The 25517-nt window shown below is 46.2% G+C and overlaps 1 protein-coding gene and 1 long non-coding RNA gene across 2 annotated transcripts; one reads left to right on the top strand and one right to left on the bottom strand.

Moving 5' to 3' along the window:
• Positions 1-9703: 9703 nt before the first annotated feature.
• Positions 9704-11648, bottom strand: TMEM30B (transmembrane protein 30B). The gene has a single exon (XM_048515848.1). The coding sequence runs from the start codon at positions 11484-11486 to the stop codon at positions 10431-10433; it is 1056 nt and encodes a 351-aa protein (XP_048371805.1). The 5' UTR covers positions 11487-11648; the 3' UTR covers positions 9704-10430.
• Positions 11649-20227: 8579 nt separating this feature from the next.
• LOC125443504 lies at positions 20228-22201 on the top strand. Its single transcript, XR_007246132.1, has 2 exons — positions 20228-20292; positions 22009-22201. It is a non-coding gene; the product is annotated as an uncharacterized LOC125443504 (long non-coding RNA).
• The last annotated feature ends 3316 nt before the right edge of the window (positions 22202-25517 follow it).

The following is a 25517-nucleotide window of genomic DNA, read 5'->3' as shown; positions in this document are numbered from 1 at the left end:
CTGACAAACGGGACTCCCTTTGGGCTGCCAGTTAAGGGAGGCGACTGAATGCCTCAGGAACGCACCTGGCGTTTTCCCACCTTTTGAAAGCTCCCCTTTCTGGATAGATAAGCCCATCCCCTCAGGTCCCCTCAACACTGTAGCAACTCTGTGAAGTCAACTATATTTTTTAAACTGTAAAAAAATTTTTAAAACCCTCACACACATAGGCTATATATCCCATGGTTTTTTTTTTTCAAAAAAAAAATCCTTCTATTTCACTTCAGTTTTAATTTTTGCAAATTGTTCCAAATGTTTCATGCCACATCTATGTATTTTAAGTCTCCTGCCTGTCCTTGCTTTCTCTTAATGGTTTTTTTTTTGCGGGGGGGGGGGGGGCATAAAAGCAATTGGTGCTTGTTTCTCCAGTGATTCTGCTTTACAAGGAAGGCGGGAGAGTTGTTCTCTCTCACACAGAATTCCTGTTTTAACCACTCATGTTGATGCTGGTGCATGTCCAAATTTCAATCAACCCCTATTTTTTATTAAGGAGCTCAATCCCCCCCCCCCCCATTTTCTTCCACATTTTTGAAATGTCACCCTTAGCAATGCCTGGTAAATTGAATGTTTAAGTCACTATCAAGGAGGGGAAACTTCTTCATACTTATGTCCAATAAACTTCAGCTGTATCCCTCTTTCCCATGACAAGCAGGACTCCTTTTATAAGGCTGCCAGTTAAGGGAGGCGACTGAATGCCTCAGGAACGCACCTGGCTGTTTTCCCACCTTTTTTGAAAGCTCCCCTGTCTGGATAGATAAGCCCATCCCCTCAGGTCCCCTCAACACTGCAGCAACTCTGAAGTAAACTATATATATTTTTAACTGTAATTTTTTTTTCACAAATCAAATCTTTTTGCTGTGTTTCAAGATTGGTTTCCTGCCTCTTTTCATGGCATATTTTTCACACAGGGTTCTTTCTGCTGCATTAAAGTATACTTTGTATCTTTGCCTGCTCATTTCTTGCAGCAGCTTATTTTAAAAGCACACTTTGACACCCGCCGTGATAACTCAAAATACTTCCACCCACAAGGTCCGGACTTGTTTGAATTAGGGCTTACTTGGGACTCGGGATTTGCAGTTCTGACCCTGAGGTGAAGTGGCTGCAGCCCCAAACTTGGAGCCATCCCCAAACGTGCTTCCATGGAAGGAATCAACCACCCACCACAAAATGACAGCCAGGAAATGGCTCTTCTGTATTTTAGACAGGAGCTCTGTTTAACAGGGTATCTCTGAGGCAGAGAATTAGCATGGGAGTAGAGCAGCACCTGGGGCAGATTCCTAGGTTGCTAACTCTTGCCCACGCCCCCCCTGTGCCCCCCTGTGCCCCCCACCACTTACCTTAGTTCAGGCTGAAAAAGTTCAGGTCTCTTCAGTTCAGGATGAAAAAAGCCTGTGGAGGCTTATCTGGGGAATTCAGATTGGCTTGTGCACTCCAACACATGCCAGCTGTGTGACCTTGGGCTAGTCACAGTTCTTTGGCGCTCTCTCAGCCCCACCCACCTCACAGGGTGTTTGTTGGGGGGTGTTTGTAAGCCCCCTTGAGTCTCCTTATAGGAGAGAAGGAGTTTGTACCGGTAAGCCCCCTTGAGTCTTGTAAGGAGTTTGTAAGCCCCCTTGAGTCTCCTTATAGGAGAAAAAGGAGGGATATGAATCCAAACTCCTCCTCCTCCTCTTCTTCTTCTTGGTAGGAGCTACTCTACCCAGGAGAACTTGGGGCTCGCAATGTCTTCTGGGTAGTGTAGTTCCCACTAGGGTCCTTTTCAGGCCAATTTGGGGGGGGGGAGAGAGAAAATAAGAGCGAGAAAAAGCCATGCTCTACTGCAAGGGCTTTTTCCTTTATTGTTGGATCATCAGGCATTACAGACATTCAAATTAAAATAGGCTCCAGGGCTGAGCTTTGCATCTGTGACAAACTGGAATATGGCATCCAAACATCTTAGTCCAAGGCAGCTTGTGATATCTAGTGCCTCAAACAGCAAGAGCCATTCTTCCCTTGCATCTTCCTTTGTTTATGGAAATCCCTGCCAAAAAAGGACAAACATTGTTCCTGTTCTCTCTTTTCTTCAATCCCTTCATATCACACAGCATCAGACCTTGGGCTTAACCATCACCGAACATAGGAAACTCCCTGATCCCAAATTAAGAGTCCAACCTTGCAAGAAAGACAATGGTTTGTATCCTGCCGTGTATTTTTCAGACACAACAATCCACCTGCTCTTAACCACTACACCACGCTGGAGAAACTATGGGTGGTTGGGTCCCCTAGCTTTGTGTGTCCCTTGGTGAGCCTAGAAGCCCAATTTTTCTGACTCCCAAAGGAAGTTCCTTAATGTTTGCAACCAATCAGGGGCATATCTGCCATGGGGACATGGGGAGACAAATGTCCCCCGGGCACCCCCATTTGGTCACTTGAGGGGGGGCACAAAAAATTCAGGTTCGTTTGTGTGTTTTTCAGTCTTTGGCCTGCAGGGGGTGTAGTTTTTAGACTAACAGCCCCAAAACTTCAGGGATTTTTCAGGAGACTCTCCTGATGATACCACCCAGGTTCAGTGAGGCTTGGTTCAGGGGGTCCAAAGTTATGGACTCCCAAAGGGGGTGCCCCATCCCCCATTGTTTCCAATGGGAGCTAATAGGAGATGGGGTCTACACCTTTGAGGGTCCAGAACTTTGGATCCCCTGAACCAAACTTCACCAAACCTGGGTGGTATCATCAGGAGCATCAGCACCTGAAATTTTGGTGCTGCTAGCTTAACAACTGCACCCATGACAGCAGACACCCTTCAAATTTCTCCAGATTCTCCTTTTAAATCAGCCCCCTTCGGCATGGATTGAAAGGGAGAATCTGAGGTTCCCAGCTATCTCTATTTCATCCCATTCATCACATTGAATGTGGTGCTGTGGTGCTGTTTCAGGGTGGGGGAGAATCCACCCCAAACAGCATCACTTTCAATTTTGTTTTAACTGGGAACCCCAGATTCTCCCTTTAAGGTGGATTTAAAAGAAAAATCTGGGCTCCCTAATTTAAACACCATTGAAAGTGATGCTGTTTGGAGGTGGATTCCACTGGAGGTGTTTTCTGAGAGATGATGCTGATGTTTGTTTGGTAAATGTTTTGCTGGGGGTGATTTGTGAGAGATTTACATGCTTAATACCCACTTGCACTGGCTTGGAGCTGTTTCTCAGGCTTACAACCTACCTTATAGGGTTGGTGTGAGTACAAAATTAGGAGAGTTGGTGGGGAGAGAGCCATGTATGTTTTGCTGGCAGTGGGAGGTGATTTGTGAGAGATTTACATGCTTAATACCCACTTGCACTGGCGAGACTCAACATAGACTTACATTACCTTATAGGGTTGGTGTGAGTACAAAATTAGGAGAGTTGGTGGGGAGAGAGCCATGTATGTTTTGCTGGCAGTGGGAGGTGATTTGTGAGAGATTTACATGCTTAATACCCACTTGCACTGGCTTGGAGCTGTTTCTCAGGCTTACAACCTACCTCATAGGGTTGGTGTGAGTACAAAATTAGGAGAGTTGGTGGAGAGAGCCATGGCGTTGCCTTGGCTGGCAGTGGGAGGTGATTTGTGAGAGATTTACATGCTTAATACCCACTTGCACTGGCTTGGAGCTGTTTCTCAGGCTTACAACCTACCTCATAGGGTTGGTGTGAGTACAAAATTAGGAGAGTTGGTGGGGAGAGAGCCATGTATGTTTTGCTGGCAGTGGGAGGTGATTTGTGAGAGATTTACATGCTTAATACCCACTTGCACTGGCTTGGAGCTGTTTCTCAGGCTTACAACCTACCTCATAGGGTTGGTGTGAGTACAAAATTAGGAGAGTTGGTGGGGAGAGAGCCATGTATGTTTTGCTGGCAGTGGGAGGTGTTTTGTGAGCTGGTGCAAAAAATAATTGTTTGGTTGTGGTGGGGGAGGACGGCTGCCAATACCAGGGGGGGCGCCAAACTCAGGTTTTTGTCCCCCGGCTCCAGTTTGCCTAGATATGCCTCTGAGTACCATGAATAAGAAGTTCTTTGAACACTTCAGTCCTGAATTGTGAAATCAGTAGGTTTAGAAAGGTGTACCACTGCATGGGACTGCACATGTTAACCAGGAGAAATACTGTTATTTATTTAACAGTAATTGTACACCACCTCTCTAGCCCTGCCCAAAGCAACTCACAGCTAAAAACAGAAAAGCAAGATCGAACAAGGAATTAAAATAAGTCAACAAAACATATCGTAGGAAGTGTTAATATATGGTATTTCTGCAGCCTCTTTCATCGGGAAGGATAAAGCAAGCTCAGTTCCCATGTATAAAAGGAAGGGATTCCAATTCTGCAAATTGAAGACTGTCAGTACTACAGAGCTAGAGCATACCTAATGTTCTCTGGTGAATGAGCAGAGGGCAGATATGGGGGCAGCTTTGCCAGCAGGAACTATTTCCAGGTTACCCAACAACTGCAGTTCTGAACAACTGACTTGCATCTTTTTTACAGCAGGTGACAACAAATCCTCCCTCTCGCCAATCAAGGAAACCATTTGCTTCTGCTGAAAAGGCTTGGTTGCAATGTAGAAAGTTAGATGAGGGATAACCTTTGACACCTGTCCTTACAAGGCCTTTGGACACCTGGTGCACAGGGCACTGGTTGATCCCAGCAGCGTTAGGAAATGTATTGCAGGTCCTGCAAACCCATATTGGCAGCATAATCTCATGGCTGAACCAGTATGGCAGCTGCTGCAACCATGCAAGCCACTAGCCATCCTCTCCTCTAGATTCTTCAATATTCAGCATGCTGTAGTGGACTCTCTGCTTAGCTCTCTTTGGAGTGCAACCTAGTGGTGGGGAGCTGAATGGAACTGACTGAGATCACCCATTAAACTGAGTGCAGTTCAGATCTGGCCCTCTTTTGCATGGAAGCCCAGTGCCCTAACCTTTTTTACAGCAGTTTGGTTCTTATGTTTAGAGGGTAGCAAACACTAGCAAGGTTACCCACGGCAAAGACTGCTAGGTTAGTAGTTGGGGAAGGGGATCGAGCCAGCAGACAGGGTTTCTCAATCTTGATGGTTATCATTCCACCCGTCCTAGGTGACCACAGATACCACCTCTTATTTGCTGACATCATATCACAACCCACCAGCCCAAGCACCCACCATAGAGTCATCAAGAGGCCCTTTGGCCAGTTAAAGATGTAGCTTGCCACCCACACAGGCTACAGGTGTGTGGGCAAAGGCTCAGGGGGAAAGAAGCTATAAGCTGCAGCGCTGTCTACTGCAGGCAGAAGCTTCTGTGCAGGCATACGTCACCCTGAGCCACCCAGCACAGGGGACTACAGGATGCCTGCTGGAAGCCCTGTGGGCAGAGAGAAGGGCTTTCCAAAACCTCTTTGAGAGTTTTATGTTCTGTTTTTTACTATTGTTTCCATTCCCTGAAAAGGGAAGGGGCAACAGTGCCTTGAGAGCTGGGAATTCCCACATTCTGTGAGCAGCAAATATTCTGCTTCATCTCATCATGAATTTGTTTTTGCTGCTAAGGTCATCTGCCAAATCAGATTTCTTCTTGAGCATCTCTATAGCCACATTGAGATGTGGATGGACTCAGATGTCTGTACAGATGGCTGATCTCTCTACAGTGCAGTCCCGTGTACCCATGTCACAAAGGGTGGGTGGTCCTAGCTCAGAAGGTCCTGGGATGAAATAGAGATAGCTGTAACTTGGTTCACGCTGTAACATTTTTCATTATAGTCATAATTTTTGCCAAGGGTGCCAGCTTGCAGCCTGATGCATGCAGTTGCCACAGCTGTAATCCTTTTTGCTGAACTATGTGGGTTTCTCTAGCTCTGTCCCTTCATTAGCATAGTAGTAATAGTAGTTTGGATTTATATCCCCCCTTTCTCTCCAGTAATGAGACTCAAAAGGGCTTACAATCTCCTTTCCCTTCCTCCCACAACAAACACCCTGCGAAGTGGGTGGGGCTGAGAGAGCTCCGAAGAACTGTGACTAGCCCAAGGTCACCCAGCTGGCATATGTTGGAGTGCACAAGCTAATCTGGTTCACCAGATAAGCCTCCACAGCTCAAGTGACAGAGCAGGGTATCAAATCCGGTTCTCCAGATTACAGTGCACCTGCTCTTAATCACTACACCACACTAGCTCCTGAAATTGACCAGCATTGCTTTCCATAGCTGAAACACACCCGTCCATTGCTAATGCTGGCAGTGAGGCACTTCTGGTGGTCCATTCCACCCACTTCAGTCCCATACAAAGGAAACAGGAAAGACTATGCTGCAATTAACCCATTAAGCCCATTCCAAATGTCCTCCGATCAAGTGGAAATGTCAGCAAACGTCCCCCAATCAACTGGAAATGTAGCTCTGAGCTGACCTGTCGCTCTGCAAAATGCCCCCCCCCATCCAGCTATTTTTGCAAGGAGTTCTTTCTTCACTCTGCTGCCCCTCCATGCATGGTGTTTGGTGTCAGCTGGACACACACATTTCAGGGGCGGGGAGTACAGAACCCCCAAGTCTGTCCATGAATTGTACAACAATTAGTAGCAGGGATGAGTACCAATAATTTTACTGGCAGATGGTAGCATCAACAGTAAAAATCTGCCTCCCACCCTCCCTCTAGGAAGACTCAGATACCCACACAGAAGGTCACAGTTGCAGCCAATGAGGAGACTTCATTGAGAGCTTCAGGGGCAAAGCAGCGGAATGAACCAGAATCCATCTGTGAATGTGACTTTCCTGCAGTGGCTTCCAAATGGGGCAGAGGACCAAGAAAAAGAGGAGGCTACATTCAATTGCTACCTTCCAGTGGCTGGTTTTTCAATGACCTGGACAATGTGGCACACGGGTTGGGGGCATTTAGTGATTGGCGCTGCAGCTCTCCCTGTTGGGTTTCCCTTTTCTTTCCACGATTGCAAAGGGTACAACTGTGTGGGCTTTTCCCCACAGTCATCCCTCACTAAATCTATATCCCCATGCTATCAAGTGTATTGTAGACATTGCTGCTTGTGCTTAACATTTGGAACTAGTCTCAAATTCAACCTTTTTTGCATACAATTGTGGAGGGACAAGCAGTTAGATCATAGAGTATTGTATTGAACCATAAGATAATTTTAATTTTACACAGGGGCTGGCCAAGGAGTCCTATGTCTGCTTGTAACCAGAAAAACTATGCATTGCAGATTAAATGGAAGAAATCAAGATCATGCTCAATTAGGGACCAGTATCAGAAAGTCTGGAAAACTGCATAAATTATTAAATATACATAGTATGTATGACTAAGGAATGTATTCGTAATCAAATTAACTCAGATCAATTCTACATAGACCAATGCAAACAACGGTTCTATTTTTTTTTCTTGTTTGCGAGCAGTAAGTTCCAGGTTAGGGTTAAGCCTCTTGTATCTGCTAAATATAGTGAAAAATTTGGGAAATATCTATTCTTTGTCATTTATTTAAAAATAAATAACTTGTCATTATAAACACTTTTAAATGAAAGAAAATGCAACATTAGACACCCAACTGTGCACTGCTATAAAATTAGAATAAAAATATTTATTATGAGGTCATTTGTCAGGAAAATCTGTAGGCATTGCAAAATTATTTTTTACAAGGCAAAGGAAATGTCAGGGCTCTCTTCATTTAACATCATGTACAAGGTATTCAGTTCAAATACAAATGGGCACACACAGATGCATTTTTTGCATTATTAAAACACACAAGAGGTAGTACACTGAACTGAGACACAATCACTGAAGTATCAACATCTCATTAGCAAGGAGCAAAACAGAGGAAATAAAATAACATAAAGATTCTCCAAAGTCAATTCTGAAATTACTCGCCAATGGATAACTTGAGGACTATGGCTTCAACCAAGTGTCTCCTGAAATTCCGCCAGAGAATTCCTTCAGAGCATTACAGATAAATCCTACATGTGTTTGGTGGGAAGTAACTACTACCAAATTCACTGGGGCTTGCTTTTAACTAGGGTAATGTAGGAAGGCTGCAGTCACCTGGCTCCATTGTTACTTGCAATGGCTGTGATGACTCAGAGAAGCTGAGAGGCAGGATTAAGCCGAACTTACAATATTGCTTCTGCTGGAGTCAGTACTCCAAGTTAGTGAACCTGTCAGAAATGAACTCTTGCTTGAGTTCATTTCTGAATACCTGGTAAGTCTAACACTCTGATTTCCCACAAGACATGAGGAGCAAATCCTCCCTCCATCATGGACCCTGTTGTGTTTGGACAACACTTCCCAAACACACACCAAAACCTGGAGGAGTCCTTGGGCTTGGATTCTTGACCCCATCTTTGTTCTTCTCACAATGATAACAACCAAAGATGCTAACAACCGAAACAGAAAGATCCATTAGCGATTCAGAAAAATATATCCCTCCTAGTCACGGAGATGGGAATAGGGTTGGAAGCATGTGAGTCCAATCTCTTGAAACATAGAGCTGGAAAGGACTCCAGGGGTACTCTAGGTCAACCCCCTGCACAATGCAGGAAATTCACAGCTACGTCCCTCCCACTTCCCTAGCGACCTGACCCCCGCACTATGCCTGGAGGAATGTATAAAAGCTTCAGGATTCTTGGGCCAATGTGGCCTGGAGAAAAATTCCTTCCTGTCCCCAAACTGGGGTGTCTAAGTGCATGTAAGTGTACTCAGGGAGTCATCATAGGCTAATCTTTGTAAATTCTGATCTGTTCACACAAGATGGAAAAGTTGCTCTGCTTTGAAGTACAAGTCTGCTCTAACACCTGAGCCCTCCCTTTTAGGAAAGCTTGAATGAAATCATTTAGACATCTCATCTGACCAAAAAAGTGGCACGTTAGAAAAATGTGTGCCAATTCTCAGTCCATACAAAGTTTGAAATTAGATTTTTTTTAAAAAAACAAGAGCGCTTTGACTGATCCACAAATAAAGATACTTCTTGTCTGTATGAATGTTAGACTCCACTCTTCCGCCAAGGCACATGACACGATTTTCCCTATTTCTGAAGAATGAAGTCAGCCAGGGAGTTTCATGGCACTGTGGAATTCAAGGCCACAGTTTGATGGCCCTACTAGGTACTACACTACACTGGCTCTCACGGATGATCGCTAAGAAATCCATATGCATGGATTTTGTCCACCTGTTACAAATCTTGCTCAGCAACAGACATCTTGATAGATGTGCTGAGGTGGAAAGGAGGCTGAATGAGGAGATGCAGAAGTATATAGACCTTGATGGTAAGAGAGTGTACAGTTCAACAGTGCATTTAGAATGAAATACCAAACAAATGACTGCAGCAGGCCTTCAATGCAATCAACTCTGAGATCTGCCAATACCCCAACCAGTGGGCATGTTCAGATCTGCTCCTGTGGGGAATTTTTCAGCATCAATTAATTATTGCATTGTCGAAGGCTTTCACGGCTGGATTCAACTGGTTGTGGTGGGTTTCCCAGGCTGTGTGGCCATGGTCTGGTGGATCTTGTTCCTAACATTTCGCCTGCATCTGTGGCTGGCATCTTCAGAGGTATATCACAGAGGGAAGTCTATTACACACTGTGTCTAGTGACAGACTTCCCTCTGTGATACGCCTCTGAAGATGCCAGCCACAGATGCAGGCAAAACATTAGGAACAAGATCCACCAGACCACAGCCACACAGCCCAGAAAACCCACCACAACCAATTAATTATTGTCTTTAAAGGAATCACTTTTCACAGTAAAAACATTATCCAGTAGATCTGTAAGAATCTGGTGTGAAATGACCGATTCCTTAAAGCTCTCTAGTCTGTGCATGAAAATTTTCATCCTGGATACAGTATTCAGGGAGTACAAATGTAAGTGCTGAACAATGCAATCCTGAGAACCCTTTCCAGGGAGCAAGCTCCCTTGAATAGACCTGAGTAGACCTGTTTAGGTTTGCCCTCAATGTCTATTATGCACTATTTCAGTCATTTCTTCCTAAGACAATCTGTTGTTTGTCCAGCTTTGTGGAGGACATCTGTCTTCAAAGTCTCAACCAAAGAGGCTCCTCTGCTCTTAATATAAGTGTCAATTCGCTTAAAATACCCCTATAAGAATCCCCCCCCCCAAAGCATCCAATATGGCTCACATCAATCACATAGAACATTATTGGCTGAAGATCCCCATCAGCCCAGATCTGTGTCCCGTTCATCTTTTGTAAATCTTAAAGTAATTCCTGAATCATCTGCATAAGCATGGAAACCCATAGAACACCAATTCTATCTACGTTGACTCAGAATAAGTCCCAATGATTCCCGACCCAGCTACAAATTAGGCTTCATTCTGCTAACATATGATGGGAAACCACTGGCCTAGACAGTTCATGAGGCACTCTCCCCAAACCTGGGGGTGGGGGGGGGGGTATTTCACTGCTCTATGAACTAATCTGCCTCACTGAGATGTTGGTATTTTAGATGCACTACTAGCATGACGATGGCAGTGAGGATGCAGGCTATCCCAAAAACCAGGAAAGTGATGCCCAAGAAAGGATTTTTGCCTCCCATCCAGGAAAGAGTGCTGACGATGACCTTCTTGCTACCATCAAAAAGTAGGACGGGGTAATTGTAAGTGATAGTGAGGGAGTAGTTGCCCCGGGGCAGCCCTACGGAGCCATTGCTGTGCTGAACGCGTGCGTAGAGCTTGCGGAAGGTGGGCAAAGCGGCAATCCTCATCCAGATGATGAAGGCTTCGTTGACGAAGCCGTTGTTGCTGGAGTCGTTCATGTCCAACTCGTAGACTGGGAGTTGCCAATTGGGGGGCCTGGTGGTGCCTTTGAAGGCCTGGGCCAAGCTGCCGTTGACAGGTTCAGGGTTGCGGAACTTGATGTTGGTGTCGGTCCACCAGGAGACGCCCTTCTTGTCCAGCCGTATCTCATCCTCGGGGCCGCTGCTGGGCACACGGAAGAGTTGAAAGGTGTCGTTGAACAGGCTGTTGGCCACGGAGCCACAGGGAGCGATCGGGATGCCCGTGGCATTCTTCTGGTAGGGCCGGCACTCCTGGGCGGGGTTGCGGAGGGACGAAGCAACCCCACTGAGCTGCTGGTCGTCCCGGGAGATGCTGTAGCGCCGGTTGTTCTGGTAGTAGTTGGAGAGCTGGTAGTAGAGGCAGACCGGGGCCGGGAAGTCCTGAGCCAGGGAGAAGCGCAGCCTGCAGGTGCACGTGGAGTGGTTGGCCCTGAGGCTCAGCTGGGCGCACCGGGCGCAGCTGGAGTTGCCCAGGCCTGTGTAGTCCAGCTCCAGCTCTTGGATGGTGGCTGAGGAGAAGTGGAGGCCCAGGCCCAGCGCCACGAAGGCCGCGCCCAGGCAGAAGAAGAGCGGCAGCACTGTACCTGCAGACAGCAGTGGCTGCCAGGCCGGCAGGCGCTGCTGCGTGAACGCGGTGTTGTCCGGCCGGTGTTGGGCCGTGGGAGGGGACGAGGAAGAGGACGAGGCAGCCATGCTGGCGACCCTCCCCTTCGTGGTCCAGGAAAGAAGCCTTGCCGACGGGGAGGAAGGAGGCCAGGTCAGGTAGGGGGTGGCTGCAGAGGCTAGTTGCTACGTCCTCGCTCCTTCTTCCCGGGCCTGCCCACCTGCCTTCGCTGTTTCCGGGAGAGGAGTGGCTCCGCGGCTGGCGCGCTCAGGTGCAGCGGGCGGCCCTCCTCTTTGGCACCGGTGGGGAAGCGCAACGCCCCGCCTCCTTCACCTGCTCAGGTGAGACGGGCGGCGCAGGGCGGGACGAGCCGGGGCTTTTTGCGCTCCGGGAGCACGGAGAAGTGGCCCGGGCAGGGTTTGATCCTTGCTTAGGAGCGCCCCTCTCTCGGGCCACTTCTCCGAGCTCCCGAGGCGCAAAAAGCCCCGGATCGTCCCGCCCTGCGCCGCCCGTCTCACCTGAGCAGGTGAAGGAGGCGAGGCGTTGCGCTTTCCCACCGGTGCCAAAAAGGAGAGCCGCTCGCTGTACCAAACGGGCAGGGGAGCCCCTCCCCCCCAAGGAGACCAAGGGCCAGGACAGGCGTAGTCTCTTGCGGAAGAGGGGGCGAGGAGGTACCCTGTGGTAGGGACAGGTAGGGTCCCTGCCATCCTGGGGCTCCAGCGTCTGGCCAAATTGAGCCAGCCCCCGGGCCGGGCACCAAGGCTGAGGGTGACTCCCGGAAAGGCTTAGGTGGGACGGATCCGTGGGGGGGTGGGGGCGGCGAGGCAGAGCCCTTTTTCACACGCCCGGCTCACTCGCGCTCCATCCAGTGCGCGGAAAGTTGACGCTGGAGTATAATTTCGTTCTTTCCTTTTCTTATTTTGCACCCTCTGGTTGCTGATGCCCTTGGATTGGCCCCAGCAGCACGGAGAACAGGTTCCAGGGTGAAGGGTCCCAGAAAGGGGGATCTGGCTGTTCTGCTGCTGGTGAAAACTCTAAACTGCAGACAGTTCGCTTTACTGAAGGGGATTCTTCCTTTTAAGAAGAAATAAAGGCCTCGACAACTTCTCATGTGTATATACCCTTGATGTGATGTGCCGAAATGCAGAGGAAATGAATAAAGAACATGATTTGTTCCTGAGTTTTTCTTTCTTTCCGGGTTTACAATAGCGACACTCTTTGGGCTGATCTGTGCATTGTCTAGTGCCATGCCAACAACGTTGTTGTTATTATTAGGATTTTGTAACCTGTCCTTCCCCCTATGGGCTCAGGGCTGCTATTCTGCAGCATTCTTGGGGGGGCTGGGGTTAGGGTTAGGGTTAGAGAACTGGGTTCTCTTATGGTCAACAGAAGATGTTAAAAAACATGTCACTTGGGGCTGTGCTATTTAAGTGAACTCTACAATAATGATTGTGGGCTGGGCTGATGACTTAGGGAGCAAGGCTAAGAACGTCTGCTTGAAGGTAAGTCCCGTGTTGTTCAGTAGTGCTGACTCCCAGGAAAGTGTCCTTAGGACTGCAGCTGTAGGAGTCCTCCTGTCGTGGCCATTGACCTCCTCCCAGGAATCAGAATCAGGTTCACTGAAATCGATTTATTGCATCACAGTAAACAACCAGGTACACACACTCCATGGAGTTTTTTTTTTTTTGCTGGATCTAACATTCTCCCACCAAGCAGCAGTCTGTACCCCAGCTATGCACCACCACCTCCCTCTAGCAGTTTCCCCCAAAGCGAAAGCGTTCTCAGACCGTCCAGTTTCTTCGAGGCTGGAATCCTGATTAGGGCCAGGTGCTGTCTAGCTTAGGGAAGAAACTGTTACTTACTACCAGTCTCTAAACAAAGCAAGCACAAACATAAGCAGTGATTGTTTGGTGCCACCCTCTCCGGGACTCCCCTGGGCGCACAAGGCAAAATCCTAGCGGGGGGCAGGGTCTTGACAGCTCCCAACAATACATTTCCAACACTGCTTCTGTCTGGGTATAAATAGCAAAATAAACAGATGTGCTGTGGATTGAACCTGAATGCTTTTTCAAGGCATATATACTCAGCTGCTTAACTTCTTGTACATTTCTTGTTCCAGAGCGTGGCCGCAGGCTCTGTACCAGGAAGCAGTTTGGAAGGCTTGGGCAAACCCCTCTGTTGTTTGCTGATTCTAATCTTTCTATGGTTTGTAAGAATGCACAAGGATGTAGTTAAGAAAAATCTTTTTAAAAAATTTCACTCAGCTTAACAAAAACATTTGATGATAAAGGAAGCCGGCACAGAACTTAGTGTAGTAGCTTTGAAAAATGGACTCTCCCCCCTTTATTCTCCCTTACCATCTTTATGCTCATTTAACTCTCTCTTAAATAAAGTTTTGGGTAAAGGCTTTTGATGTATTTATACATTGCTTCGGAGCTCTTCTGCCTCCTTCCCGCACCTTCTGCCACGTTAGGCTTTCTGAAAATATGTGACTACAAGCTGGGGAGCTCATAAAATGTCATGATGAACTGCGGAGGGGAATAAATAATTCGGAAAACTGCCTTTCCTTAATTGTACAAGACAGTTCAGCAGCCCTGCACTGTACCTAGGGTTGCCAACCCGTTCAGGTAGGGCCTGGAGACCTCTTGGAATTATAGTTGATCTCCAGATTACAGATATCAATTCCTCTGGGGAAAATGTCAGCGTGTGTGTGGGGGGGGGAGGTGTCCCTTCCCCCACCCCTCTTGCCCAGGCTCTGCTCCACTCCAAAATCTGTAGCAATTTTCCAAAATGATGACGACAGCCCGCATTATCAGACGTTTGCTAATGGCCCTGGCTGCTGGCTTAAATTAGGTAAACAAGGAGGATTTAGCCCCAGAATTGTGGGCTACAGTTGAGGCAGGGGGGCATTCTAATCTTCCACTCCCCACCCCAGAGTTTTGCTCCAGCTTGGCTTGTCAATTGCACTTATCTCTCCTAGTATCATTTCTGAGATTTTCCTGTGTGGTTTTTTCCCCCAGATATCTTTGGCAGAGGTTTGAGAAAAACCAGGGAAGTAACAAACAAAACCAGGAAACCAAAACGAAAACAATGAGCAAATACTGTGTCGGAGAGGAGAAACCCTGATGCAAGAAGCCAAGCTGGAACAAAAACTTGGTGCAAAAAATTCCACCGGGGGGCGGGGAGGGGGGTAGAGTTTGGGGGTAGTGGAGAGCTCCCCCTTTCTAGAGTACTGCCAATTTCTTGGGCGTTCGTGTAGGCCGATTTCCTTGCTTCCGATGTTTCTTTCCTTTTTTTTGTCATTAGCTGCCCTAAATATTTGGTGAGTTCTGGAGGGCAGTAAGCAGCCCAGCCCACATCTGACTGGTTCCAGTTTTGTAAAATTACATCTTTTTCCCCCCTGCACATCTAGGTAATTTCCTAAAACCTTGCACACGGGTGTCTTGTTTTCCTGCCCTACTGATAGCCATAGAACCATTAATCTTTAACGGCTCAAAGAAAGCATGCCTCTCCACCCCTCCCTCCTCTCTCTCAGTGGCCTGGCAGAAGTCATCCCATTCCCTCCCCCTGCCCCCCCCTCCCAAAAAAACACCAAGCTGCCCCCTGTGCTGTGCCGGTGGTAAGCTGATAATGCTCCATGGGACCCGGAATATATCTCTCCATTCCTGCCCCTCCCTGCTGCAGCAGTAACTGGCCGATGCTCCGCAAAGCTCTGCACTGCCCCCCACCTACACCCACCTCACCAAAGACCAACCCCCAACACCCCCCCCCCATTTCCCATGCCCTCAAATTCTCCTCAAATCTTTGTTGTGTGTGCCGCCATGTAACTTCCAGGGAAAACATGGAAATGACATGAAGTCTGTCTTGGAATCATCAGATTTACCAGTTTACTATTTGGGCGTGGTGGTCAAGCAACATCTTAAAGATTAACAAAATACTAACATAGTTGCATCTTTGAAGCAATGTGTTATCTATTAAAAATATCAGTGGCATGGCGCCAAGGGGGTGGGTGGGTGTGGCAGGAGTGCAGGGCGCACACGTGCCCCGGGCACCATTTCCCCTCGCTCCAGCCCTGGTTCAGATTAAAGGAAATGCTTCTTCACATCTCGAGCAAGTATTCTATCTTATCCTTTCAGTTCAGACCTTCAAGGCAACTTAACAAAACCTAAAACTATGCAACAGTGAGCAGTAAAAGAAAATGACAAAAACAGCACAACAGCAACCGCAAAATGCAACACCCCAAGACCACCCCCCAGCCTCTTTAAAAGCACATTGCTGGAGGCTGCTCTCTCCCCAGGCTCTGGGGAGAGCCAGAACAGCAGCTGGGCTATGGGGAGAACACTCAAATCCTCCCACCCCACCCCAAACAACCCTATTCTCCTCCTCCCACTGCCCCAAATAACCCCTCCCTCCTACCACCCCAAACAACCCTCTCCCACCACCTCTAACAACAGTGTTCCCCCTACCTCCCCCACCCCAAACAACCCCACTGCTCCCCGGCACCAGCCTTCCTCACTAATTGGACTACTGGGACCAGATGGTCATCAGAAGGTAGGTGGGAAGCAGCCCATAAGAAGGAAGGGGCTTAACTGCTAGCGGGGTAATAATTGTTAGTCTTTATTGTGCTGCTGAACTTCTGCTTTACTTTCCATGTTGACCAAGAGAGCAGTTTCCTTATCTCCAGTAGAGGGCAGTCTAAACAGTGAGACTGGGCACCCTGTGATAGTGGGGGTGGGGGGCAGCTCCGGGAATCCTCGTAGCAAACCGGTCCTGCTTCTTTTGTTCTTCCAGTGTTGTGGGGTTTTTGCCTTTTTTTAAAAAAAAAAGCTAAGCAAGAATGTTGCTCCAACTTATAGGCAAAAGTTCAAAATTCTAGGAGGGTTAGCTCATTGTATGTCAATTGCAGGGGAGTGTGAATGAAAGGTCTCTAAAAACACAGTGAAATCTTCAGGACTTGTATTTTAAACAAAGTGCCTGTAAGTTTGAAAAACACATCCCCCCCCCCACCCACCCCCACCCAACTAACATGTGTTTATGATCGAGGGAAGAGGTTGTCTTCAGGTAATGTTGTCAACACACATTATTGTGGGAAAGGAGTGGTGCTCCCTATTCTAATCAAAACTTCGGTCCTCGCATTTAGGAAACTGTCTTTTAGACACAGCAGATAAAAAACAAAAGACCATTCATGTCTCATTGCTGGGATATTGTAGGGTTGCCAGACTCCGTGAGATCTCCTGGAATTACAACTGACCTCCAGGCTACAGAGATTTGTTTGTCTGGAGAAAATGGCTGTTTTGGAGGGTGAGCAGCGGGGTATTATATTCTGCTGAGGTCCTTCGCTTCCCAAACCCCACCCTCCCCTGTTCCCACTCCCAAATCTTCAAGAATTTCCCAACCTCAAATTGGAAACCCTATTAAGGTGAGCAAGCAGACAAGTTGGAGCGAGAGGGTTTGATGCTCAAACAACTATTGGGTAAGACCGATGACACTTATATGAGTTGGAATCAATGACCAGGAGTGGAAACTGTGGCTGCCACTTTGTACTGTGGAATCCTGCCTTTGATCGCTCTTCATCAACACCCTCTTAGTAGGGTTTAAGATGGTTATGGGGGTCAGAGGCACATTATGATGGGGAGTCTACTGCTTGACTAAACAGGATCACATTGGTTGTTGCTGCTCTCTCTGTTGCTTATGATTTAACTTTTCGGAGGCTGCCAGATTCCATTATATCCAGTGGTGAAAGGGGGGCTGCTGCCAGACAATTCACAATCTGGAGCCAATAATCTGCAGAAGATGGGTTTTCATTTTCTTCTAATCGGAGGACAACCATGAGTGGCTGCCATTGTGTGCTGGCCAATAAATCAAAGCTCTGTTTAGATAAAGCAAGGGTGTTGATCAGGGATGTAGGTAAAGGGGGGTTTCCTTGGGTTTAAACCCCCCCTGGCATGTCTGGCAGGGGGCGGGTGCTCCTGTATGCCCACACAGGCACTGCCCGCATTGCACACTTGCAAGCTGCAAGCCAGCCGGAGCCCGGGAAAGAAAGTCTCGCCTCTTGCAAAGCAGGTCTTGTGAGATGTAAGACTTTCTTTCCCGGGCTTCATCTGGCTTGCAGTCTGGAGGCAGGGTTTGGGGAGGTGGGGTCACGCCCCCAGGGGTGGGTGGGGCTGGGGCCCTGTCCCCTGAGCCCCGCCCCCCAAACCCACCCCATAAAAATTCTATACCTACGTCCCTGGTGTCAATGGCTGGGAAGTCAGATAAATTAAGGACAGTAAAGTTCTCTCAATTGACCCAGTTGGATTTTGTGATGCCCCCAATGGGAGACAAGAGAACATTGAAGACTTGACCTTCCATACAGAGTGAGTCTGAGACACTGCTTAAACTCAAAATGGTTCATTGAAGGTGGGGTGGACCCTTATTCTACCACTTCACTGAGCAAAGCTGACTTGTTAAAATATCTATACCTTTCCTTTTGGATCAAATTTGAAGCCCTCCTCCAATCTAAGGAGACTTCTTCCAACTTAAGTGGCTCTTTAAGGCTGGAAGAAGAATACATGGAGGATATTGGAAATACCCTGCTGTTGCAGTTGCAAATGATATCACTTCTCTTTTTTCGCTGAGTTTGTAAGTTGACTGAGACATCGTACACTTGTTCAACTGTCCTTGACTTCTGTTGCTTAGATCTATCTTCATCTAGAACAGTTAGTTGGAACAGTTACAGAGAAAGGCTAGTGTAATTGCTTTTTAAGAGTTATGCATCCCCTTTGGGGATGAGGCGGTCTATGAAGTCCAATGAAATAAATAGACTTCTTATCTTGCTATATCAGATGTATCTCATCTACGCCTGCTGGTTGGCTTATTTACACCTAAGTTGCTTCTCTCTTATTTAATGGTAACCAATCAGATATCTAGATCAGACTTGGATAGCCTCAGGCTAGCCTGATCTCATCAGATCTCAGAAGCTCAATCAGTATTTGAATGGGCATCCTCCAAAGAATATCAGGATTGTGACGAGGAGGCAGGCAATAGCACTCTACTTCCAAACATCTCTTGCCTTGAAAACCTTTTGCGGTCACCATAAGTTGGCTGTGACTTGAAGGTACACATATACAACTAAGTTTCTAGAAATAACCATGTGACTGTGATGAATCAAACTTAAAGATAAGACAGATATCTATATATATAAAAATCTATCAGTTCGTTTTTCTGCTGACAGGTAATCTCCCAAACTACTGGACCGATTGCTTTGAAATTTTCACACAACGTCACATTCACATGTGGCCAGGTTTTCATACTGTTTCCACACCTCCTGTTGTGTACATGTCACAACTGTGCCAGTTATTGTGTACATGCTACACCTGTGACAGTTGGAACCACAGTTCTGTTCCGCAACAGCGCCATCTGCTGGCTATCAAAGCAACACCCTCTGATACAAGGGAACCAACCATGCCTTCCTTGAAAACCACTGCCTTATGGAGTGAAAGGGATGCGGCGGGCTATCTGCGCATGGCCCACCCACCCTAACGGAGGAAGGGGAAGGTGAGGGCGGGTCCAGTGGTTTGCTGGGCCAAACGCTCTGAAATTTGAACACAACGTAGCTCATGCCTCCCAGCGTATTTTACGCTAGATAATTCGCCTGTAAGGGAAGGGAGTGAAAGAGACAGGACCAGCCCACCTGGACATGGCCCACCCACCCTAGCAGAGGAAGGGGAACGTTAGGGAGGGACCTGCAGGGTTGCCATGCAAAGGAACGGGAGAGAGGGAGGGGAGCGAGGGGCCCCTTGCCTCTCCCCTCCCTTGCAATCACTGTGCAATGACACATGTTTGAACCATTCACTTCCCCCTTTCTTCCTTTTCCACTTCACCAGACTCAGCCACAGCAACGCGTGGCTGGGCATGCTAGTTTTTCTATAAATAAGTGTCCTTGTAGTAAAATCAGATTTCTGTGGCTGTAAGTCTCAGAAGGAAAGTGAGATAGTGAGATTTTGAGTCAGCTGGACTTTTTGATTATCCCTAAAACCAGTGAAACAAAAGCTGAGACATGATTTGTTTAAAAACTATTATTAGCTATAACATGATTAAGCAATGCTAGGAATGCTGATAATTTTAGCATTTATTTCCACAGTATTTGTGAGGTTAATTCCTGTGTGCCTTTATATTTTTTTCCTGTCTTGTTCATTAAAATGAATTTTTTCGGTTCTCAATAAAAGATAAAAGTTTATACAGGTGCCTTGTCTGTTGGTTCAGATAAAAGAATTGATTCACAATTTTTGTGTTAGAGGCCAAAACATTCCTCTAACATGATAAACCCTGGATATCTCTGTGGGTAACCTTTGTTTTCACAGCCAAAGCCTTGAAATGTGTCTAGTGCAGTCTTTAAAATGTGTGAGAGGGGATTTCTCACTACTCCATTGTTTTCACAGCCAAAGCCTTGAAATGTGTCTAGTGCAGTCTTTAAAATGTGTGAGAGGGGATTTCTCACTACTCCATTGTTTTCACAGCCAAAGCCTTGAAATGTGTCTAGTGCAGTCTTTAAAACGTGTGAGAGGGAATTTCTCACTGCTCCATTATTTACAAAGTGTGGAATCCTGGATACATTCACTGGGCCTGTCAGGGGATCAGTCTCAGAATGGACCAACTAGCTCTTCTGTGGCAGCTACTTATTTCAGATAGTGTTTATTTTAATCCCATGGTGTCTCATGCCAGTAAATGTTGCAAGGTTCAAGTCAGGCAGTGTAGATTTCACCTCTCTTTAAGTGGCAGCTGATGGACTGATAGTGAGAGCGACAGTTGAAAAACAGCAGTTAAGGGAACTGAAGACATTAGTGAAGGAGTTGAAAGGGGAGTGTGTGTCGTGAAACCATCAGGAAGAGCTGTTTAAAGTTGACTGAAAAAGAGGTAGGTTTGTAACAAAGGATACCAAATGTAGCAGTAGGGAAACTTCAAAAGTTCAGTGGAAGAGAAACCTGGTAACCTTCTACTTGTCTGTCCTTAGTGTTATGCTCAAACCATAAATAAATGCTCAAACTAAGGCCGGTGGACTGGTCTCAGGAAAAGAAACCCACACACAATCTCAGATTTCGGTCTATGTATATTTTAGGGTATGAATAAATGGTGGCAACATGTAAATGACATGTTTGAGTCTCCAGCCCCAATAACTGTGCAGTGTCTGAGTGAGGGGCAATTGTTAAAGGGGGGTAAGTTAGATGTGTGACAGTCTGACATACCTATATAACCTTGAACCTTGGAGAGAGAGAGAGAGAGAGAGAGAGGTTGGTAGGTCCTCTATTTGGGAGAGGAAGGTGTGGCACTGTTCCTGCCTTTAATTTTATGCTTCATGCACCCTGTACTTTTTTCCATGGACTTTTAAAAAATGTGCTTTTCTAATTTTCTAAAATTAGTTAAATATAACTCCAGCATTGGAAATGTCCCTTCCTTTGTTTCATATCAGCTGTGTTAAGAACTGAAATGGATTGTTGGCTGCTTTTCAGTGCCTGGGAAAAACCCTTCCTGTCCCCATTTCACTGTGGTCATTTCAAAGCTGCCCACAAAAAAATTGATGAAGGTTTTTGTCTAGAGGTGTAACGTTTACAGAAGCGGCAAAGGAATGCTTCTTATCTCCAGCATACACCCATAGAAAGGGTTGCGGATCCACACCAAGGCTCCATTCTGCACGCAGTCTGTCAGCTCACATGCCACAGCTGCTGAAATATTTTTAAACAGTAATATTGGCCCCTTCCGCACACGCAGAATAATGCATTTTCAAACCACTTTCACAACTGTTTGCAAGTGGATTTTGCTATTCCGCACAGCTTCAAAGAGCATTGAAAGCAGTTTGAAAGTGCTTTATTCTGCATGTGCGGAAGGAGCCATAGTCTCGGACAAGTATGTTTTTCTAGTGCATTTTATTTGCTTATTCCAAAGGAACCCAAAGCCACTAATGATAAGCAGGTCTCTGAAGAGGCAGCATATGCATTTTCTAAATAGAGGAAGAAATAATAGGGAGATATTATTTTTTTAAAAAATCTAATACTACAATAATAAATCCAGGTCCAAAAAAGGCAAAATCTCGCATAAAGCAATCTGGGACCTTCCAAGGCCCTCTGAGTACCTTCAGATTTCACAGAAAGCCTAGAAGAGAAGAAACCAATCTCACCGTCTCAGGGAAGAAGTTCTACAAGTTAGAGGCAGTGGCTGAAAATAGCCTCTCAGGTTTCAGTAAATTACCCGAGACAATGAGAGCTTCACGCAACAAGATCCTACCAGTTGAGATCTGAAGATCTGGCTGGCCTGGCCAAACGCTGGACTGTCAGAGACTTTTGATGAGACTACTTAGAGTTTTGAATGTCCGAATGACTGGGTTTAGACTCAGAAACAAGATGGAAACTGTTGTGTTGAGCAACCTCTAGTTTTATATTCACATTATAATGAATCTCTGACCTTTTTCACACAAATTGGTTAATACGTTTCAAGAAAGTTTTCAAACCGCCCCGCCCCCCTATATTTGACAGCACTCATCTTCTCCAAATGCTTCAGGACTGTTATGAGAGGTTTTTTTGATGTGTGTGTGTGTTATTCATAGAAATGAGTCTTCGATTATTCTTTGCTTCCTAGATTCAACCCTCGCCAACAACAAAATGATGAATAAAGGTGAGGAGAAAGGAATGAAGTCAGACGCAAAAAAAATGGCCGAGGAGAAAGCTGGTGATGGCTTAGAGGTGTGGAAACAGCAGCGGGAAAGATAAAATGGTGTAAAAAAAGACCACTTGGTCAAAATAATAATTTTAAAGATGGTTTCAACAAAATGGAGGAAAAGCTGATCTATCTGCATGGATGCTCATTTCCCAAACTGCTAAAACAAAAATCCAAATGGCCCCTTAAATCCTAACATTTATTCATTTGTTTATGATTTATGACTCTTGTGAGTCAAAGCCCACTCCTTCAAATACATGGAATACTTCACACATACTTTGTCTGAGCTGAAGCAGAAATGCAACAATTTCCACTTAGCCTCTGTCTCTCTGCCCGAGCTAGATAACCAAATGCATCTATCCTGAATAACCACACCTCACATGCTTGCAAGAAATAATTTGTTGGACTTATGTAACATCCCTGCAGGCACTTTCTGAACAGCCACATCTCACAGCTCTGGTATGTGGGTAACCTACATACTGTTGCCTCTTGATTTTGTATACATTGGTCAGGCACATAGATTTTCTTGTGGTCTTTCCTGAAATGTCTGTAGTGACAGAGGAGGAGATCTGAACTGTTCACACGTACCTGTGTAAGTCTGGTATAGCGGTCAGATCTTTGAACTAGGATGTGAGAAACCTAAGTATGAATCCCCACTCTGCCATGGAAACTTGCTTGGGTGACATTGGACCAGTCACACAATCTCAGTCTCCACCCTGGCTACTGTATGCATGGGAGAACTCTAAGGAACATGGTGTGACATGGTGGCAGGCAGTGGCAAACTATCTCTGAACATCTCTTGCCTTGAAAACTCTGGGTCGCCAGAAGTCAACTGTGTCCTGATGGCAAAAAAGCCCTTTTTTCCTTGTTTCCTTGCTCAATTTCTATCTTCTTCTTCTTCTTCTTCTTCTTCTTCTTCTTCTTCTTCTTCTTCTTCTTCTTCTTCTTCTTCTTCTTCTTCTTCTTCTTCTTCTTCTTCTTCTTCTTCTTCTTCTTCTTCTTATTATTATTATTATTATTATTATTATTATTATTATTATTATTATTCGGCTTAATAGACCGCCCAACCCCCGAAGGGCTCTGGGCGGTGTACGAGACATAAAACAAATACAATATAAGGTCTCATAAATACAATATAACGATAAAACATTAAAATACATTATAGCAATTAGTAGACTCTTCATGGGTGATCAGGCAAGTAGCTTGTTAGGAGATTGGGTTGGACACAGAATTTTACGGGCTTTAAAGAATCCCTTTAAAGAACGCCTCCCCATGTGCTTCTCAGTCCGTGCAGGATTGAATGTAGTAACCACAGGCCTCACTCTTCACAGGTAACCACATTTGTTTTTATTTACTTCACCAATTTGCAACCAATAATTACCGCTGGCTTCAATAAAGGAAAGACTCAAACAAAAGGTCAGCCTTTTTTATTTGACAGGTGGCAGATGTTCAAATGGTTTCAGCCTCCTTGTATCAGGAGGAAGTCATTCTGGAAGCTCTGTGGAAAGGTTGGATGGATTCCTTTTTGCCGGAGACTAGGAAGGCCGACAAAGCTCGGGATGAGGGTAGGAGCTCAGTGAGATTTCTAACCACTCTTTCTCCTTCTTCCTCTCCCATGCGGCTACACGCCTCCCTGGATAGGAGAGAGAAAATTAAAACCATGGTTGCACTGCCTCGCTAGGCTGCCCTGGGTGATGTTAGATGTGAGACTCAGGCGAGATGTTCCAAAGCCTTTTACCTCTCCTCCCTCCTCCCTCCCACCACGGGCGCCTCTTCCTCTTCTCACACACTGGTCCAATTCTTTCCCCTCCACGTCAGCCCCCTGCCGGGCGACGGGCTGAGGCCGGGCGGCTCCTGCTGCGCCTGAATCTTGCCATTAGGGATGGGTCTTTGATCCCTGGGGCTCTTGGCAGCGGGAGCACCACCTGTCCCTGATGGGCCTTTCAGAGCCTATGGCTGGCTGGGGCCACCTCTGCCCTTTTTATCCTTGAGTGTGGGCCGCAGCCATGGCTGATGACGCTTTCTCCATTGTGACTAAATACAATGGCTGCTCTGTTAGGCAAACCAGTCAGTCAGGCCATATCATCAAGTTGACCAGTACATACTTCTATCAACAGACTAAATATTTTATTTTGTGGCATTTTATGAAACAAATACAAGGTATTGTAGAGAGAAATTTAGATGCACAGGAATCAACCATGAAGTATTAGAACATTTTTTGTAATCCATTATTGGGAAATGAATTTCATTGAATGAGATCTATTTTAATAATATATTTATATGAAGAATCAATCATTATTATTTCATGAAGACTGCTGTGACGTAAGCCACGCTTCAACTTGATGCACTTACAGTATCTTTCAGACTGTACTCTCTAGTTTCAATTAAATGGTGGTACAGTATTAAGGATGGATGTAAAGGCTATAATCTTTATGTTGAATGACAAAATATTGTTTACAAAAAAGTTTTATTTTGCAATGTGCTTCAGTCCAGTGGTTCTCACTTCTCATATTTTACACAGCCCCATCATAATAATCATACCTGTGGCGTAGCAAGGGGGGAAAGCGCCCAGGGCACTGGTGCGTCCTCTGCCCCGTCCCACCCTGAATATTCCCGCCCCACCCCGGAACGCCCCCGCCACACCCCCGCCACGCCCTCATCACACCTTCACAGGGGCGCACGCCTGATGCGTTGTGCACCCCCTTTCCCCTTGGACTACGCCTCTGCCTGTCCCATGCCCCACCTATGTGTTGAAGAATGTGAGTCACAAGTGGGTTGCCAGTTGTAGGTTGGGAAAATCCCGGATATTTGGGTTTGGAGAATGGGGCAGGCAGGGAATGGGGAAGGGAGGTACCTCAGCAGGTTATGCCATGCAGTCTTTCTTACAAATCAGCCTTTTCCTCCAGTGGAGCAGATCTCAGGAGATCTGTTGTGCTTTCAAGAGATTCCAGGTACTACCTACATGCTGTAGGTAGTATGTAGATGTTAGCAATCCTTGGCTCATACCAGGACAGAAGCAAAAAGCCAACTTTCCCCACAGTACATTGTTTTATAGGCATTCTGATTCATTTACAACCAATCACCTTTATTAGGTATGTTAAATTTTTAAAACAATTTTTTAAACCCTAACCAAAATAAGATCAAAGTCAGAGTGACTAGTGGTTTAACAAAGCCAGAGGTAAGAACTTCACTACACCTTCAGTCTGTTTAGAACAGCGATCATTAAGGAGTAGCTGCGTCTTGGCCCTATTGGAGAGGGCGTGGTTAACGTTTACGTGAATCAATATGGCGGGCACAATGCAGTAGAACGTGTTCCGTCATTTCAGTCAGAGTCAAGGACCAATAACAGAACCTTTTATGCAGCAGGATGCAGAGATATCTTCGAGTTGATGCTGTGGGGAGAATATTGAAGCGAGCCAGCATAAAGGCAC

Source organism: Sphaerodactylus townsendi, linkage group LG14 (assembly GCF_021028975.2).
Source record: "Sphaerodactylus townsendi isolate TG3544 linkage group LG14, MPM_Stown_v2.3, whole genome shotgun sequence".
NCBI lineage: Eukaryota > Metazoa > Chordata > Lepidosauria > Squamata > Sphaerodactylidae > Sphaerodactylus > Sphaerodactylus townsendi.
Note: the sequence above shows the minus strand (reverse complement) of the source record. Positions and strands in the feature narration are given on the sequence as shown.

What these genes read in the sequence shown, in the direction of transcription:
- TMEM30B (XM_048515848.1), bottom strand. Translation starts at nt 11,486, where the DNA reads ATGGCTGCCTCGTCCTCTTCCTCGTCCCCTCCCACGGCCCAACACCGG.